The sequence below is a fragment of the Lynx canadensis genome, chromosome E2, assembly GCF_007474595.2.
Source record: "Lynx canadensis isolate LIC74 chromosome E2, mLynCan4.pri.v2, whole genome shotgun sequence".
Taxonomy (NCBI): domain Eukaryota; kingdom Metazoa; phylum Chordata; class Mammalia; order Carnivora; family Felidae; genus Lynx; species Lynx canadensis.
Window position 1 is genome coordinate 4,076,489 of NC_044317.1, and position 17,459 is coordinate 4,093,947.

The 17,459-nt window shown below is 57.7% G+C and overlaps 1 protein-coding gene and 1 long non-coding RNA gene across 5 annotated transcripts in view; one reads left to right on the forward strand and one right to left on the reverse strand.

The window, feature by feature from the left end:
* The window catches only part of CRISPLD2 (cysteine rich secretory protein LCCL domain containing 2), an 89,042-nt gene that overhangs the window by 23,868 nt on the left and 47,715 nt on the right, over positions 1 to 17,459 (reverse strand). The window contains exon 15 of one of the 4 annotated variants that reach the window (XM_030298785.1): positions 4,837 to 5,006. The exons of the other annotated variants lie outside the window; for them this stretch is intronic. Within the exon in view, the coding sequence (XP_030154645.1) occupies positions 4,964 to 5,006 (43 nt within the window). The 3' untranslated portion in view covers positions 4,837 to 4,963. Of the gene's footprint in view, positions 1 to 4,836; positions 5,007 to 17,459 lie in introns of those variants that run through there. 4 annotated transcript variants of the gene reach the window in all.
* Positions 1,348 to 17,459, forward strand: part of LOC115502944 — a 17,880-nt gene continuing 1,768 nt past the window's right edge. Inside the window, exons 1-2 of the long non-coding RNA XR_003965254.1 lie at positions 1,348 to 1,470; positions 11,596 to 11,600. This is a non-coding gene — a long non-coding RNA (uncharacterized LOC115502944). The remainder of the gene's footprint in view (positions 1,471 to 11,595; positions 11,601 to 17,459) is intronic.

Below are 17,459 nucleotides of genomic sequence, written 5' to 3' on the forward strand. Positions count from 1 at the left end.
CGTGGGCTGGGCTGTGCGACCACCGTGTGTCCCGAACTCCCCCCACCCTCCCCCCATTCAGCATCTCTGCAGGCAGGGGCGCATGGTCTCTCGTCGTTGCACCATGTCATGATTGTGAAGTGGGTTTAAAGATTTAGTCCTGACACGTGGACTCTCCTAAGAAGGGCCGCCGTCACCACGCCCTTGGTGGCGCAGAGAACGGGGACCGCAATCAGTCTGAGTGCAGAGGTGACGTGGAAGAGCCAGCGTCTGAAAGTGAAGACGTTTAGGGTCTTCCGCAACTCGTTGGTTTCTGCGGCGTTAGGCGTGCCCAAGAGTGTTATGTCTATGCGGAGATGAGTCAACAACAGCTCTTTTGCTAAGTGTCACGTGAAAGCTGCATGATAAATGTCCGCTAAAACTGGAACAGTACAGAGAGGACAACACGGCCCCTGTTCAGCAATGACACACAGATTCGCGAAGCGTTCCAGAGTTTTAAACAATCCACAAAGCTAAAAGACAGCCTCCGGAACGGGAGAAGATATTTGCAAATGACATATCTGACAAAGGCTTAGTGTCCCAAATCTATAAAGAACTGATACAACTCAACACTCAAAAAAGCAAATAATCCAATTAAAAAATGGGCAGAGGGTTTCAAGAGACAAAGCAGATGAACATAAGGGAAGGGAAACAAAAATAATATAAAAACAGGGAGGGGGACGAAACAGAAGGGACTCATAAATATGGAGAACACACTGAGGGTTCCTGGAGGGGTGGTGGGAGGGGGGGATGGGCTAAATGGGGAAGGGACACTAAGGAATCTACTCCTGAAATCATTGTTGCACTATAGGCTAACTAATCTGGGTGTAAATTGAAAAAATTTTTAAAATAAAATTTTTAAAAAATGTACGTCAAAAAAAAAATGGGCAGAAGGCATGAACAGGCATTTCTCCAAAGAAGACACCCAGGTGGTCAACAGACACATGGAAAGATGCTCAACATCGCTCATCGTCAGGGAAAGGCAACTCAAAACCACAGTGAGATCTCACCTCACACCTGTCAGAATGGCTAAAATCAACAACAACAACAACAACAACAACAACAACAGGAAACATCAGGCGTGGGCGAGGATGTGGAGACAAAGACCCCTCGTGCACTCTTGGTGGGAATGCAAACTGGTGCAGCCACTCTGGGAAACAGTATGGAGGGTCTTCAAAAAAGTTAAAAATAGAACTACCCTGCAATCCAGTAATTGCACTATTGGGTATTTACTTCCAAAATACAAAAACACTAATTCAAAGGGATACGTGAACCCCTATATTTATATCAGCGTTATGGAAGCAGCCCAGGTGTCCATGGGCAGATAGACGAATGGATAAGGAAGATGTGGCATATATACAATGGAATATTATTCAGCCATAAAAAAGAACGAACTCTTGCCATTGGCAACGACACGGACAGAGCTACAGAGGATAATGCTAAGCGAAACGAGTAAGAGGAAGGCAAGTATCATATGATTTCACTCATAGGTAGAATTTAAGAAACAAAGAAACAAACCAAGAAACAGACTCTCTTTTTTAAAAAATTTTTAATGTCTATTTTTGAGAGAGAGCGAGTGGGCGAGGGGCAGAGAGAGAGGGAGACACAGCATCCGAAACAGGCTCCAGGCTCCGAGCTTTCGGCACAGAGCCCGACGCGGGGCTCGAACTCACAAACCGTGAGATCATGACCTGAGCCGAAGTCGGACGCTTAATTGACTGAGTCCCCCAGGCGCTCCCTGGGCTCAGAAGATTCTTGAAGCAGCCCCAGGCCTCCTTCTGTTAGCGAAAAGCAGAGCGGGATGGGGAACAGCGCTGGGCTTCCCGTCCCTGCTCTGCATTTCTGTTCCTGCTCTCTCTGGTCCCATCGACTGCCCACCCCTGGCTCCTCCCAGGTGGGGGGCAGTCCCGGGAGCTGCACTCTCTACCACACTGTGTTGGCCTGGCGGGTACTTGGGCAAAACCTCACCGGCTCACCCCTAGCGCTCTGACACCCACACAGCTTTCAGGGTGGAGGCTGCTGGGAGCAGGGCTCGTCCCAAAGCAGTTTTTCCGGGGTGACCACGTGGGGACACAGTCCACCCAGGTCACGGCTCACCTTGTTTGAGCCTCCTGGGGGCCTGGCCGGCCGGCTACTCACGACGAGTGTGACCCATCACCTGCTCCTCCCATAGAAACGTATCAAACACGCGCGCGCGCACACACACACACACACACACACGCACGTGCGTGCACACTCCTAGCCCCTAGAATGGTGCTTGGCACACAGTCGGTACACAGTAAGTATCAATTTAGTGAACGAGTAAGTCATGAAATGAGTCCTCGTCGGTGGGAGGGCCCATCCACAGGGTTAAAGCAGCCACAGTCCTTTCTGGCCAAGACGAGACAGAACCCAGATAAGGTCGAGACAGAGCCCCAGCCTCTGGCTGGGACCATCCACTAAGCCCGGCTCTGCGGGTCCCACTCCGGATCTGCCCAGCAGCCTGGACGCGCACTCTGCCTCTAGCGGGTGAGAGGAGAGCGGGGGTGGGGGGGTGGGGGGGGCTGCCTGATGGGGCTCACGGATGGCAGGTGGGCCGCGGGCAGCCCAAACTGGCTGGAGCGGGGGGATCTTCTGAACGCCCCAGGGGGATGAAAGGCCAGAGCTGGCCCGGCCCAGGCCACAGCTGAGTAAGCCGCAGGCAGGAAGTGCGCGATGAGCCTCTTCGGGCCGGACAATGTCTTTTTAAGTGGAAATGTCAATCGCCTTTGAGAAGACTCCATCCTTGGGGAGCTGGGGAGCGGCCAGGTCTCTCCCTGGCCAACGGCCTCGGGCCGAGCGTGGGCTGACCCAAATCGGAGACCAGCTCCTACGTGGCACTTGGAAGCTGGGGGGACTTGAGGGGTCCCCAAGCGGGGCTGCGGAAGCTTTGGCCTAGGAGGAGGGGAGACTGCTGATTATTCCCTTCCCTCCGTTCCTTTCTTCTTTCCTTTCCCTCCCCCTCTTCCTGTTTTTTTGATTTTGCCAGATATTTATTAAATGCCTACTATGTCCCAGATACTCTGCTACGCACTGGGGATTTGGGAGTGACTGAAGGGAACAAAACGATCCTGCCTTTGTGGAGGTTACATTTTAGTGGGAGAGAGGGACGATAAAACAAATAAATGAAAATAAGCTTCAGAAAGCGCTCTGGGGAACAAATGAATAGGGGAGGGACGTGCAGTGTGGTGGGGGGGCAGGGGGGGCGGCTGCAGAACTCTCAGCTGGGGCAGCCCGGGAAGGAAGGTCTCACAGAGGGTGCTGAGGAAGTAAGATCACCGGGGAAGGGCATTCCGGGGAGCGGGCACAGCAGGTGCAAAGGTCCTGGGGCGCCGGTGTGCCCGACATGTCTGAGGAACTACCAGAAGGCTCAACACACCCAGTTCCTTCTCTGGACTGTTGCAGAAACTTTCCCCTGTCCCACCGCTTCTGGGTTCTACGTCTCTGACCCAAGGACGAGCCATGAGTGTCCACTTCCCGTGTGACGCTGCTCTCCGTTCTGGGGACTTGGGTGGGGAAACAGACGGGTCTGCCCTCTCAGTGGTTACAGTCCAGTCCAGATACCGAAACTCCAGGTCTGGGTGGATGTACATGTACGTGTCTTCTCCGAGCTACATGACAGTGAGTCGCGGCCAGCAGACTCTTTTACCCACGCATCCGTGTGACAGAAGCAGCCCAAACGTCCCCCCAAAAGAAAGGGCGCAAATGCACAGCACCGACTGGGACACAGCCTGAAGGAAGGACACCCTGCCCGAGACCACGAATCCGACGAATCCGATGCTCCAACTCGCAGGGGCGGAGGGAGTAGCCCAAGGGCGCGTGGGCTCCCTTCTGTAAGATGAGCAAGTCCCACAGACCTGCGGCACAGCACAGAGCCCACAGTTAGACGTGCCGTGCCGTGCGCCCAACAGCGTGCTTGGAGGGTGGGTCCCTCGCTAAGTGTGCTCGCTCTGAATGAATGAATGAATGAAACCTTCGAGGCGATGGGCGGCCTGCGGCACGGATCGTGGCTTCATCTCCAAACCCATCAAGGGGCACACACTAAACACGGACAGGTCTCTGAACGTCGCTCCTACGTCGATGAAGCGGTTTCAAAATCCTTGGGCGGACAGGTCTCGAGAACAAGGACGTTGTCTTGCTTGACCGCGGTGTGCAGATCGAAGGCAGGAAACTCGCATGCACACCATTCTGGTTTCCAATCCATTTCACTTCTGGTCTGGGTTCAAATCGCCCCAGCTGTCCTAACTGCTGTCCTCTATAGCCGTGTTTTCTTTTTCTAAACCACATCACCGCCCGGGGACCCCACACTGCGTTTACCTGCCATGTCTCCTGGGTCTCCTTTGCGCAGGAAGGGGGCACGTGGCCTTTTTTTGGTCTTCCGTGGCATCAGTTTTCAAGTCTACAGGCCAGCTGTTTGGCACAATGTCCCTCGCTTGGGGTCTGCCTCAAAATCAGACCTAGGTTCTCATGTTCGGGGCAGGAATACCACGGAAGTGATGTTATGTCCCTCTGACCGCATCCTCTCCAGAGACGTGACATTGGTTTGGTCTAATATTGATGACGTTAGTGTTTTTTAAAACGTAAATTGGGGGCGCCTGGGTGGCTCCGTCGGTGGAGCGTCCGACTCCCGCTCAGGTCACGATCTCGCGGTTCGTGGGTTCGAGCCCCGCGTCGGGCTCGGTGCTGACGGCTCAGAGCCCGGAGCCCGCTTCGGATTCTGGGTCTCCCCTTCTCTCTCCGCCCCTCCCCCGCTCACGCTCTGTCTCTCTCTGTCTCAAAAATAAATAAACGTTAAACAAATTTTTTTTAAAACACACAAATTCGAAAGTGTATTAGCCCCAGGAAAAAACCGATTCCTCAAAATCAGTTCGTAAGTTCCCTGCAAAGCGGGAGGCTCGCGGAAAGCTTCTCTCTTGTGAACAGAACATCACTGTGCTTTTGGTCCAAGATATGTTGGATTTCTCTTCCTCCTACGATGACAAACAGATGGAGGCAGTTGAATCTGGGAATGAGCATGCTCGCCCCAAACGTGCAACATAAATACAGAAGCGATCATCAGGAGACTCACGGCCCATCCTGGAACAGGGCCCGTTTGTAGAATGACCATATGCTGTGTGGCCGGTGCTCCGGGACCCAGAGCTGGTGCCTCCGCCCGGGTCGGGGTGGGGCAGCCCTGCTCGGCTGGGAGCGCGCTCTGCGGAGCCACGTGGGGGCCACCGGCCTCGGCTCCCACCTGCCAGGCTGGCGTGGGTGGCCTGGAGGTTGCTGATGTCAGTTTGGACCGCTTGAATAGGCTCGGGTCTGTTTGTTGTCTCCACGGAAAAGTGACCATTTTCCCCTTTGTAAATTATAAATAATCTGTGGGGAAGTACTTTGAGACTATGAATATCCTGTTCCTCCAGACATTGTCCCCCGCGAGGTTTTCAGCATCCATGGATGACCACCATCACTAGTGCATTTATTTGGAGGCAGATGTCTTAGCTGGCAGATACGTGGTTGCCTGGGAGACGCTTTCCTTCGAAGAGAGCGTCTCTTCTTCTTCATTTATTCACTCATTCCTTCTTTTTGCTTCTATGCATGCAGCATGGGTGCTTCCTCCATTCTAGCCGCTGCGGGGGGAATGCATGGGCGGACGGGTGTATCAGCTAGCTATTGCTGTGTAACAAATCACCCCCCAACAGTTATCTGTAAACATTTATGATCGCTCATCGTTTCGGTGGCCCCGGTACTTGGGAACGGCTCAGAGGGACAGTTCTGGCTTGGGTTTCTTGGGGCCAACACGCAGGCGTGATGGCAGACAGAGGATCCACTCACGGCCGCCATGTTGGTGCTGGCCGTTGGAGGGAGGCCCCACGTTTCTCTCCACACGGGCTCTCCACAGGCTGCCTGAGTGTCCTTCTGGCATGACGGCTGGCTTCCCCCACAGCGAATGACCCAAGGGAGGGAGAAGGAGGTGGGACGGCATCACTTTCGCCACGTCCCATCGATGAGAAGTGAGACTTAGCGAGTCTGGCCCCTGCTGAAGGGAGGGGAATTAGCCTCCACCTTTAAAGGTCAAAGAACGTGCGGACGGACACGAGCTCCTCAGAGATTGTACACAAGGTCACCTTGTGACCCAGACACCCCCCTCCTAGGTATATACCCAGGGCAGTGCAATCAGGGACTCAAACAAGTGCTCGTACACAGATGTTCCCAGCAGCACCAATCACATCAGTGAAAGCTGGCCAACAGCCCGAGTGGCCGGCAACTGATGAGGGACTAACCAAATGTGGTCTAGCCGTGTGACGGAATTCCATTTTGTCCTAAAAAAGAAGGAAGAGCTGACACATGCTACGACACGGATCCACCTGGAAAACCTCACGCCGAGGGAAAGACGCCAGACGCGAGGGGTCACGTCGTGTGTGATTCCACGTGTACGAAACGTCCAGAATAGAAAAATCCAGAGACGGGGCCTGGGGGGGGGGAGGGGCCTTACTTCAAAGGGAGGGACACGTTTTGGAAGTAGGTAGAGCAGAAGGTCATACAACGTCGTTAAGATCACTGGATGCCAGCGGCCGTGTCACTTCCGAACGGCTAATGGTACGTGAGGTGAGTTTGCCTCGGGAAATTGCTTTGGAACACAAAAAAAAGCCCCGCGTTGGGCAAGCCTGGGCAACGGGGAGACCAGTCGGAGCTGTGCGGTCTAGTGGGGTAGGGATGTGGACAGAGGGAAGGCTGGGGAGGAGAGGGGTGCCCGAATTCTAGCAAAGAGAGGGGAGGAGAGGGGTGCCCCGGATTCTAGCAAGGAGAGGAGAGGAGAGGGGTGCCCCGGATTCTAGCAAAGAGAGGGGAGGAGAGGGGTGCCCCGGATTCTAGCAAGGAGAGGAGAGGAGAGGGGTGCCCCGGATTCTAGCAAGGAGAGGAGAGGAGAGGGGTGCCCGGATTCTAGCAAGGAGAGGAGAGGAGAGGGGTGCCCTGGATTCTAGCAAGGAGAGGAGAGGAGAGGGGTGCCCCGGATTCTAGCAAGGAGAGGAGAGGAGAGGGGTGCCCGAATTCTAGCAAGGAGAGGAGAGGAGAGGGGTGCCCGGATTCTAGCAAGGAGAGGAGAGGAGAGGGGTGCCCGGATTCTGGAGGACGGGGCAGGCAGTGAGGACTGTCAGGGTCCAGCGCACAAAGTCCGCCGGCAGCTTCTGGAAGAAGAGTAATGAGCTGTTTGTATGTTGAGTTTGCGGTGCTGGGGGCGGGGGGGCCCTCGTGGGGGTGCCGCGCATGGGAGCGTCTGCCACTGAGTGAGTCAGAGGGAGGGCACGTTCCACATCCATCTGGGGAAACAGGCGACATGTCTTGTCATCTGAAACCGGGCCTCCCCACCACATTCCGGGGGCCGAGCCCCCACGTCGGAGCGGCTGGCGTCTCGGCTCAGCCCGGCGGCAGACTGGTGAACGTGTCTGTGCCGGGTGGCACGGGGGGGGGGGGGGCGTGGGGGTCTGTGGGTTGCTGGGGAGCTGTGCTCATGTCAGAGGCGTGTCCCAGAATCCCCTGTGCTTGGCCCAGCTGAGCAGAACCTGCCTCGTGTATGCAGGACTTGCCCTGGGGGCTGGAACCCGGGCCCTTGGGCGCTGGACGGAACCCACTCCTTTACCCCCTGAACAGGGAGCAGAAATGCTACGGAAGATACCCAAGATTTAGAGAGACGTTTGGGGATCGGAGTGGACAATACTTTAGTCAATACCGAGCCTGGGATGTTAGCAGCCCAGGCAATATTCACGACCGTGTGAACCTGAGTCCCCGCCTAAGAAGGCGGGCGGGTGGGCAGTGGTAATCCCGTGGCAAGGTCTGGGGTATGTCGCGGGGTTACACGCTTGGGCTCAGGGTCAGACGGACCTGCAGCCAAGGCTGGCACTCACTAGCAGTTTATCTGGGGGTCAAGTCACCCGACCTCTCTCTGCCTCGACTCTTCCTTCTGTGGAATGGGCTGCCCGCCAGAGAGCGCTGTGAAGACGTGTGCGGGGCGACCCCGGTGATTATCAGTCGTTCCCTTTACACGACCGTGATACGCCTGGGGTCCCGGCCAAGCTTTGTCTAACCCCCGTCCTGCCGACACCTGTCTGGTATCATGACGATTCTCCTCATTTATTAGGGGCGGGGGGGGAGACGGTTCAGTTCAGGGGCAGTTTGGGTGGGTCACATGCATGTGATCCCAATACGTTCCAGAAGGGTCCGGTCTTAAAATGGCCACAGGGTTTGGGAACTTACAGAGCGAAGCCTCAGCTGTGGGCTCCAGACCCTTGCTGGGGCTGCACGGTGTGAGCAGGTGGTTACTGACCAGGACTTCCCTGGGTTTGGCTTCAGTACCTCGGGGGGGAAAGCCACCTCCCAGGACAGGGGCTGGACAGAGCGGGTCCCGGTGGGCAGGCCCACATCAGGATAACTGAGGGGGGTGCCGGTAGCCATCTGTGCCCGGGGGGACAGGGGAGGCAGGTGCCTGGAGAGGGCAGCAGGAGGGACCCATCAGCCCCCCTGGAAGGTCTATAGGCAGGGCCCAGACCTGCAGGTGTGGGACATGGACAGCCCGAGACCCCCGGGGAGGAAACTACAGGAGTAAATACCCACTTACCTCCTCCAGCTCCTGGTGATGTCTCCCACTGGCCAAACCCTACAGTACCCTGAGGGCAGCTGGCCCCTACAGGTGGGCCCCAGGACGCAGAGGGTGCAGGACGGATCTAGACGAGCGAGGACAGCCGTCAGAGCAAGCCCCACATTCTCAAAGGCCAGGCCGGGAAGGGCCCCACCGGGAGCCATGGGGACGGCACGGTGGGCACTCCCTGGCCCCTGGCATCTCACACGCAGGCCTCACAAGGGAGAGGAGGGAAACCTTATCCTGCTGTTTGTAAACCTGAGAAAGCCAAACGGTCCTTCTTAGAAGCCAGGCCCAGATCTGCCCTGGACATCTGGAAAACGTTGCCCTACTCCCCAGTCTCCGCTGACGGTCCTCTGCTAACTCGGGAGTGGGTCCGAGCCGACAGGGGCCAGGGCACCTGAGGAACGTCACATCCGATGGCCAGAGGGACAGCCGAGAGGCAGATCTCACTTGGATCCTATCCAACCCGAGGAGGATGGGCATAGTGTTCTGGAACCTTCATCCTGGAGCGTGAGGCCTCATCTGAGGCCTTCTCTCCAGACCCTCAGCCGGCTTCACATCCTAATACACCTCGAACCCCTTCCCTGTCAGGAAGGCCGGCCCAGCCCCCTCCCCGCCCCACCGCCGCCCCCTTCAGCTCTCAGGGAAACACTCCCGTCTCCCCAAACTGGCTGACAGCCCGTTGTGAGCTCTCGGAGGCCCTGGTTAAATAATCCGTCACTGGTCAGTCCCCCGGCTGTCAGCCCCAGGCCGGGCAGGGCATGGCTCCTGGATCGCGTCCACGCCAAGCTTTGTAAGGGGCAGACACTCGGGTGTGTTGAACGAACGGATAGGTCACTGGAAACCCCAGAAACACATGTGCTTCTCCTGCTGCAAACGTGCTCAGAGACACGCGGATGACAGAATTCCTCACTTTTCTTAGATGCGTTTTCAGTGTTTGGAAGGAGAACCGCAACGGCACCGAAGCTACTTGTCGACGTGATGGGGACCGAGAAGGTGGTCACAGAAAAACCCTCTGCGGCTTCTGAGCTGCTCCCCTGTTCCCAAGGGGACCGAGGTTCCCCCGGGGGAGGCGTGGCCACCCAGGGGGCCGGGCCGGGCAGGGGGTGCTGGAACCCGACATCATTCTGGGGAACTGTTTCCCCGCGTGAACCTTAGGCTGGGGCCTCAGGTCCCCGTCTGTGCTCCAGGAACCGTGGTGGAGAATTCTGTCTGCCCAGGCTTCCTTCGGGGGAGCGGCCGGTCCAAAGTGGGGCGTGCCTCAAAATGCAGATTCCCCGGGGGCGCCTGGGTGTCTCAGTCAGTTAAGGGTCCTACTCTTGATTTCGGCTCAGGTCACGATCTCATGGTTTGTGAGTTCGAGCCCCGTGTCGGGCTCTGCGATGTCAGTGCGGGGCCTGCTCGGGATTCTCTCGGTGTTTCTCTCTCCGCTCCTCCCCTGATCGATCTCTCTCTCTCTCTCTCAAAATAAATAAACATTTAAAAATGCAGATTCCCGGGCATTGAGGATTTAGGAGGTCTGGCTAGGGACCCCCCAACAGGAAAGGGCTTGGCAGAGCTCCCCGGGTGGATGGCCCCATCCGTGGCCACTGGCCACTCTTAAGTGCTCACGTCTGGACACCCCTCGGGGCCACCTTGGTGGGTTTGCCTGAAGGAACACACTGAGTATCAGGGTGGCCCTTATTAGCATTCAGATAAGCAGAATGGCTGACTCATCACCAACATCTCAGAAAGCCAGGTCTGGAAAATTTGCGTAAGAAAAAAAAAAAAAGCTGAAATTCACAGGAAAAAGAGGGGAACGGGTTTTTCTTTTTTACAGGCTGGAACCAATTTTGGGGTTAAACCAGCTGCCCACACAGATTTATTTCAGCTTTTCAAGCGTTATTCTATATGATTTATTTCCTGCTAAAGCATTTGACGACTATTGTGTACATGGTTTCCATTTATTCTGGAAAGACATCTCCTCCGGCGTTGGGGAGGTCCTACTCGGACCCAACGAAATCAAAAACAACAACAAATGGTTTTGATTTGGAGAAACAAAACCCACAAGAAGACAGACGAGTGAAATAAATGCTGATTCCAAAAGCAATCGTTAGACACTCCACAGTGAGTCACCCGGGGCTCCTCTGGCCCTCCCTCGGAGATCTAGGTCCAAGTTCTGCTGTGTGTCTTGGGGCAAAGTACTTAGGCTTTCTGAGCGTCTGTCTCCTCAACTCTGATATGGGGACAGCAGTTGGAGCACCTCACAGGGAGGCTGAGAACATCACTGAGATTGCATACGGTACACGGCGAACACTTAGAAACGGTCATGGTCATTACTCGAGAAACAACCTCTTCGAACCACCGAGGACTGACTCCCCCTCCCTAGGCTCTAATACGTGGGTTTCTACTGCAAGGGCCCCAAAGAGAACGGGTTAACACCTGGATCCCAGTTTGGGACACGGAAGTGACTTATGACAGAAAAAAAAAACAAGTGAGGCTCCAGGAAGGATAAGAGGGACCCATTGGTTCCAAGGGCGCACAGTCGTCTTCTGAATCTAAACGAATCTTTTCATCTGAAAGGAAAGGCGCCTCCTTTAGGTTTGCAGACCTCGTAACCGAGTCACTCTGCACAGCCATGATAAAAAAGAAAAAAAAACATCTTGGAGAACGAAGAACTTTCCACGAGCGGATATTAAGGCAGGATGCAACTCAGGTGTTGGGGAAGGGGTTTCTGGAAGGATCGTCAGGGCGGGAAAGGCCACCAGCATCGCGGACCGGGGTTGGGGCGGTCGGAGAGCTCGGGTTTTGCCACGAGTGTGGGGAAGGGGCCGCGGGCTGCCCTGCTCCGGTCCACCGGCACATCTGGGCAATAGGGAGACAGGCCGGGGCCGGGGCCGGGAGAGGGATTCAAGGTCAGCCCCGGCACAGCCAAGCGAAGGACACAGGCACAAGGGCAGGCCAGGTCAGCGGGCCGGTGGCAGCCCCTGGGCTCCAAACCAAGCCGTGGCTGAGCACGCCGGCCAGAGTCAGCACAGAGATGCTGACTGGGCCTCAGAGAGCCCGGGAGCTGCCTCCAGGCCCAGAGGTTCCCGGCAATCACCCCGCCTCTGCCTGAGGACAGAGGCCGCTCACCCTAGGCGACGCTGGGGAGGGGCTGCTGAGGGGCCGTTGGGGAGGCCGACGTGGCAGAGAAGCCTACGTGACCTCAGCGTCCGGGGAAGCACCCCGCGGCTCCGGCTTCTCAGCTGTCACGTGCGCTCTGACTCGAGGCCAAGCTTAGCGCGGGTCTGGAGGGGACTCAGGACAGGGACAGCCCCCAGGTTCCAAGACCCTTCCCCACAGGACAGGGGCAGCTCACGTGGGTGGCTTAGTCTCCCCACAATATTCACGAGCCCCTCTGCCTGGTGTTTGAGGTCGGGCCCTCCGGATACAGAGCCTGAGACAAGGATTTGGTACAAGTAGTTCATGAGGGAATGTAGAAGGGGACAGATCGGGGGAAGACAATGAGGAGGGAGGTCCTGGGTGCGCAGCCTGCTGGGGACCCCAGGGGACGACTTGGGGCATCCTGTCTGAGGGGCAGGGAGCTGGGGATGATATACTCCTGCTTGTCCTTCTTCGCTAGAGGGCCGCCCATGGGACATTAACTCCTCCAAGGGTGACCGACCGTTCCAGTCTGCCTGGGACTAAGGCATCTCCCGGGTTCTCTGGGACTTTGAGTGCTAAAGACGGGAGCGATCTGGGCAAAGTTGGCACAAGTTGGTCAGCCGGCCCTCGGGCTTTTCGGGGGCCCCCGATGCATGCTGAACTTGCTCCTGTGGCCAAAGAATGTCTCAGACAGGGCACTTCAGGCAACAGGCGGTTGGCATGAACCACAACGGCGAGTTCAGAGGGCTTACTTGCGTCTGGGGGAAGGTACCCAGCAGATCTGCTACACCAGATCAGTACCGCACCCCCCCCACCCCGCGAACCCCGTGACTGCCCCACCCCCCATCCTTCCAGCCGCGTCCCCTTACTGACTAGTCACAGCACTCCAGGCAGCCGTCATGTTCCACAAGCTGTCCCGATCCCTCTGACCTCAGGACCTTTGCACCGGCTCGTCCCTTTGCCTTGAAGTCTCTCTCCCGGACACGCACGGAGGAAAACGGAACCTCCACGAGACAAGTTTGTTGGGTCTGAGCAGTGCACGATTCCCAATGCACAGAACAGTGCCCGGCACAGAGTAAACATTTACCCACTGAACACTTGAATGAAACTCATAGAAAGAAAAGTCTCAAAGACACCCGGCGACGAGACTCCAGACCTTTCCACCCACGGAGGTTGCCTGCTCCAGAGGACACGGGGGTGCTGTCCAATGTGGACGCCTGAGAAACGCTTGGGATTCTGATGCTTCTCTCAGCTGTTCTGCTGCCTCCAGCCCCGGAGCCTCCCCCGATCCCTGAAGTGGTCATTAGAGGGGACGCGGCCCGGGACCAGGATTTCCACATTCCTCCCCTTTAGCAAATCAACCTGCAGAACCTTGTCGAATAAAGCAAACGGTGTGCTTTTGCCTTCTGTAAAGCAGAGGTGGGGAACCGAGACCCTCCTCCTTCCCAGTTCCCTCGTGGGGAGCCCAGAGGACACCCCTAGGGACTCAGCACAGGGCAGACACAAAGCTCTGAGGAGCTGAGATCAGAGCTCCCAGCCGAGGGTCGTTACGTGCAGAGGCCGACGCAGAAGGTCTGAGCACGTCTGACCAGCTCCCAGGTGATGCCAATGGCCTGTGGCCAGGGCTTCGAGCGTGCAACGAGCATGCATTTGGCAACGTCTCCCCTCTCTGCCGGAGTCAGGAAGGGTTGCTGATCTTGCCCGTAGCTTCCAGAAGCTCAGCAGTGGTGGTGTGTCACAGAGAGGAGGCAGAGGCCCTCGGGGCCACCCGCGGTGTGAGAATCGAGGCAGCCTCTCAGGTACATTCGTAAGTCCGTGTGTCTCAGTTAGGGCACAGCGTACCCACAGCTTTGTCTGCTGTGACAAAGAGGCCCCCCGGTACGTTGGCTTAAACGAGACAGACAGTATTCCTCTCACCGTCCAGAGGGAGGTGGTCCAGGGCTAGGAGGGCCCTGCCGGCCTCAGCACGCGGTTTTTACCCCACCAACACAGACTTGGCTTCCCCCGCCGACGGCCAGTGACAGTAACGCGTCCCCCAGATAAGTCCGGAGGCCCCGCGGGGGCTCCGCAAGTTGCTCAGGGGAACAGTCAGTCCTCCTGCGGCCGCCTTGGACAGAGGGGACGCCCACCTGCCCCTGTGCCCACTGCCCCAGCACTCGACGCTCGCGTCTCCCTGTTCCCTGGCAGGAGAGGCTCAGCCGTCCGGAGCGGCTCGCTCTCAGTGTCCCCCCCAGGGCCCCCTAAGCCCCTCTCGCCATCCCTCCCAGCCCCATCCAGCAGCACCCGGCCGTCCACACCTTCCCCCAGACAGGAACCCCCAATCCTCCCGACCCCGAAAATGCAGCGTTCCCTCGCTCTGCCTCTTCCTCGAGGACTTCTCGGGAATTTTACAAGCGAGCAAAGGTTTCACAAAGAAGTAACCTAACAAAGGACGCACGCGTCCAGCACGGCGCCTGCCACTTCCCTTCGTGACTGTCCTTCACGGCAAGGGTGTTACCACACTCCCCTTGCCCGTTTTGGGGAGGGACGTCGGGGGGGGTGTGGGTCAGGGCTTTCCCGAGGTCACCTTGCAGGGACACAGACGAGCCGGGGTTTGCATCCAGGTCTGGCCCGGCCCCAGTCTCCGTTGCCCGTTCTGGGCGGTCGCAGGAGCTGGCCGCACAAAACCACGTCCTCTCGCCGGCCTAAGCAGCTTGTCCACGTTTGCTTCCAGAAGGGTGGTCCTCAGGGTCCCCTAGGACCATGTCCCTCTTCTCCTGCGGGGGCAGGATACAGAGCTGGCACACGGGGCCTCGGGCTGGGTGGGGAGGCAGCCGGGCTCGGGCTGGCCGCCTGCTCCGGGGCCAGGACTGATGCATCAGCAAAGACACGGCCCGAGCCGCAGGGACAGGCTCTCCTTGGCCAAAGGACGCGTGGCCTCTTGCCCTGGCTGGGCCCGGCCGCTTTGTTCCTTGAAAGGAACCCCAGGAAGCTGAGGAGGAGGCGGCCGGCCTCCAGCCACGTCCCCTGAGGCTGTTGTTTCCTGCCTCCGGGTGCGGGTGAAGGCCCAGTGAGATACCGGCAGAGAGAGCATCTTGGAAACTCACTCCGTTGAACACGTTCCTTCGCAGAGAGCCTGCAGCCGGCGAGGCCGGGGAGGCGGGGCCTGCAGACGCGCGGAGTGGGGGGCCACGCGGGGAGCTCAGCCCTCCAAACAGGCCCCCAGACTATCACAGATGAGCTCGGGAGCCCTGCGGTGCCTGGGCATTCTGGAAGGCTCTGGAGGGAGGGCAGGAGGGGAGCTGCGGCTGGAAGGATGAGTGGGCGGCCAGCAGGCCGAGTCTGGAGAAGGAGCCGCCTCGGAGGTGGGAGCCAGTCAGAGCACCCGCTCCCCCCTGAGCCTCGGAGTCTGACCTGGGCCTGCTTCAACGCAATGGGTTTCTCCCAAGCAGCCGGCTGAGGCTCCTCACACGACAGTGGAGACGGAGGCCCCGGAGGGAGTGACCTGCCCAAGGGCACGCAGCCGGGACCTGGTGGAGCCTTCCCACCATAGCCCATGCAAAGGCCCAGGGGTGTGGGGAGTGGCGCTGAAGAGTCTGTGCTGGCAGATAGGGGCAGGCCCTGGGGGTGCCCCCTGACCCTGAAGGGCGTGGGAGGGTGATGGGAGGCCATGGGAGGGCCTGAGCAGGAGAGGAGACAGGGCCGCAGACTCCTTCAGCCCGTGTGGCAGGAGCCCCCCCCCCCCCTTCCCCGGTGACTTTCCCTCTGGCCCGCTGTGTCTCTGCTTGGGCCCTCTCCTTCTGGACAAACATTTGGAGCAGGGTGGGGACACTTCCTTCTGGAGATAAGGTCTGGGCGGGCCTCCCTGGCGGCTGCCTTCAAGGACAGCTGTGGATCTGGACCTTGCCTCCCGGGGGCCTGGAGCCGCTGGGATTTTTCTGATGAAAAGTCAGCCCCAAGGCCCTGAAGATCCTAGGGGCTTAACCCATCTCGAGGTCTGCCCGGTGTTTACAGACAAAATCCAACCCGGAAAGTCTGCAGCCTTTGAAAACAAGCCACGATTTGACGGGCTTGGCTTTGCTGTTACGGGGGCCTGACCTTGAACAAGGGGCAAGGGTCCCCAACTTGGAGATGGAATTGAGCTCAGGTACCTTTCCTAAATGTGTTTGCTTAGCAATCTGGGAAAAATTTAAAAATTCATAGGTTACCCGCCCCCCCCCCCCCCATTAACAACAAAAATAGCTTTAGGGCATCTCCCGGGCAAAAACATGGTTTGTTTTGTTTCGTTTTTTTAACAGCTCTTATGAGATCTTATCCACCCCTGACACAGTTCAGCCACCGAACGTGTACAAGTCAGTTTTCGGCATATTCACAGTCACGCTGTCAATGCAGTCAATTCTAGAACATTCCATCACCCTGGACCCTCAGGCTTCCCCTTCCATCCTTCTACGCTCACCAGCCCTGGCCCCCACGAACCTGCTGTCCCTGTGAATGTGCCTGTTCTGGATGTTTCAGAGACACGGGATCATACGCTACACGGTCTTCGTGACCGGCTTCTCTCACGCGGCTGTCAGGGTGAGCCCACATAGCGTGCACCGTGGCCCATGAACTATTCCATCGCGGGACGGACCCCATTTTGCTTACTCATCGTCGCGGGTGCACGTTTGGTGGTTTCCCCTCTCTGGCTGCTGTGAACAGGGGCCGAGCGCATCCGCAGACAGGTTCCTATGGGAACCTGAGCGTTCGTTTCTCTTGAATGCATCCTGCTTATGTGGCCGTGGGCACTGCTACCGTCCCCGCTGTTCAGGGACAGGAAGGGAGGAATCAGAGAGGTTGAGTCACCGAGCAGGGTGGCCCAGCTCGTGTGAGTGTGGAGCAGGGATCTGGGCCCTCCCTCCCTGTGGCCTCCCGATGGGTGGCCGCTATTCTGGTGCCTGGAAAAGGCCCCGTGGCTCCTTTTTAGCCACATCCGTGCTCGTTGTAGAGAACCCGTAACCCTGAGGCCACGGTCTAATTCCTCCTCCTGGAAATCATTCCAGCTGGGTCACGACGCGGTGCGACCATGACTGACTCATCCATCCAGCAGGGTAAACCAACCACCTGGCCCGGCGAGGACAGAGGCCCACAGAGGGGGATGCCCTGCTCTAGACCAGCCCCCCGGGAGCACGCTGCCCCTTCCGTGTTCTTCCTTTCCTTCCTCAGAGCCGCATCGACACGTGTCTGGAAATCAATCACTGCTCCCGTCTTGCCTGACGCATCACAAGGGGTAGTTCCCAACGCGGAGCGGCGCCCCGAGAATCCCCGGAAGGCTTGTTAAAACCCAAGTGACCAGGCCCAGCCCCCAAAGATTCTGAGGCTGTCTGTCGGTCTAGGGTGGGGCCCGAGAATCTGCATTTCCAACAAGCCCCCAGGTGAGGCTGGTGCTGTGGGTCCGGGGTTCCCCGCTTGGAGAACGTCTGCAGTACTGGGGCTGGTCCACAGGGACCTTCTTTGTTTTTTGGGTTTTTTTTTTTAATTTATTTTTTTCAATGTTTGTTTATTTCGGAGACGGAGCACGAGTGGGGGAGGGGCAGAGGGAGGGAGACACAGAATCCGAAGCGGGCTCCGGGCTGTCAGCACAGAGCCCGACGCGGGGCTCGAACTCACAAACCATGAGATCATGACCTGACCCGAAGTCGGTCGCTCAACCGACGGAGCC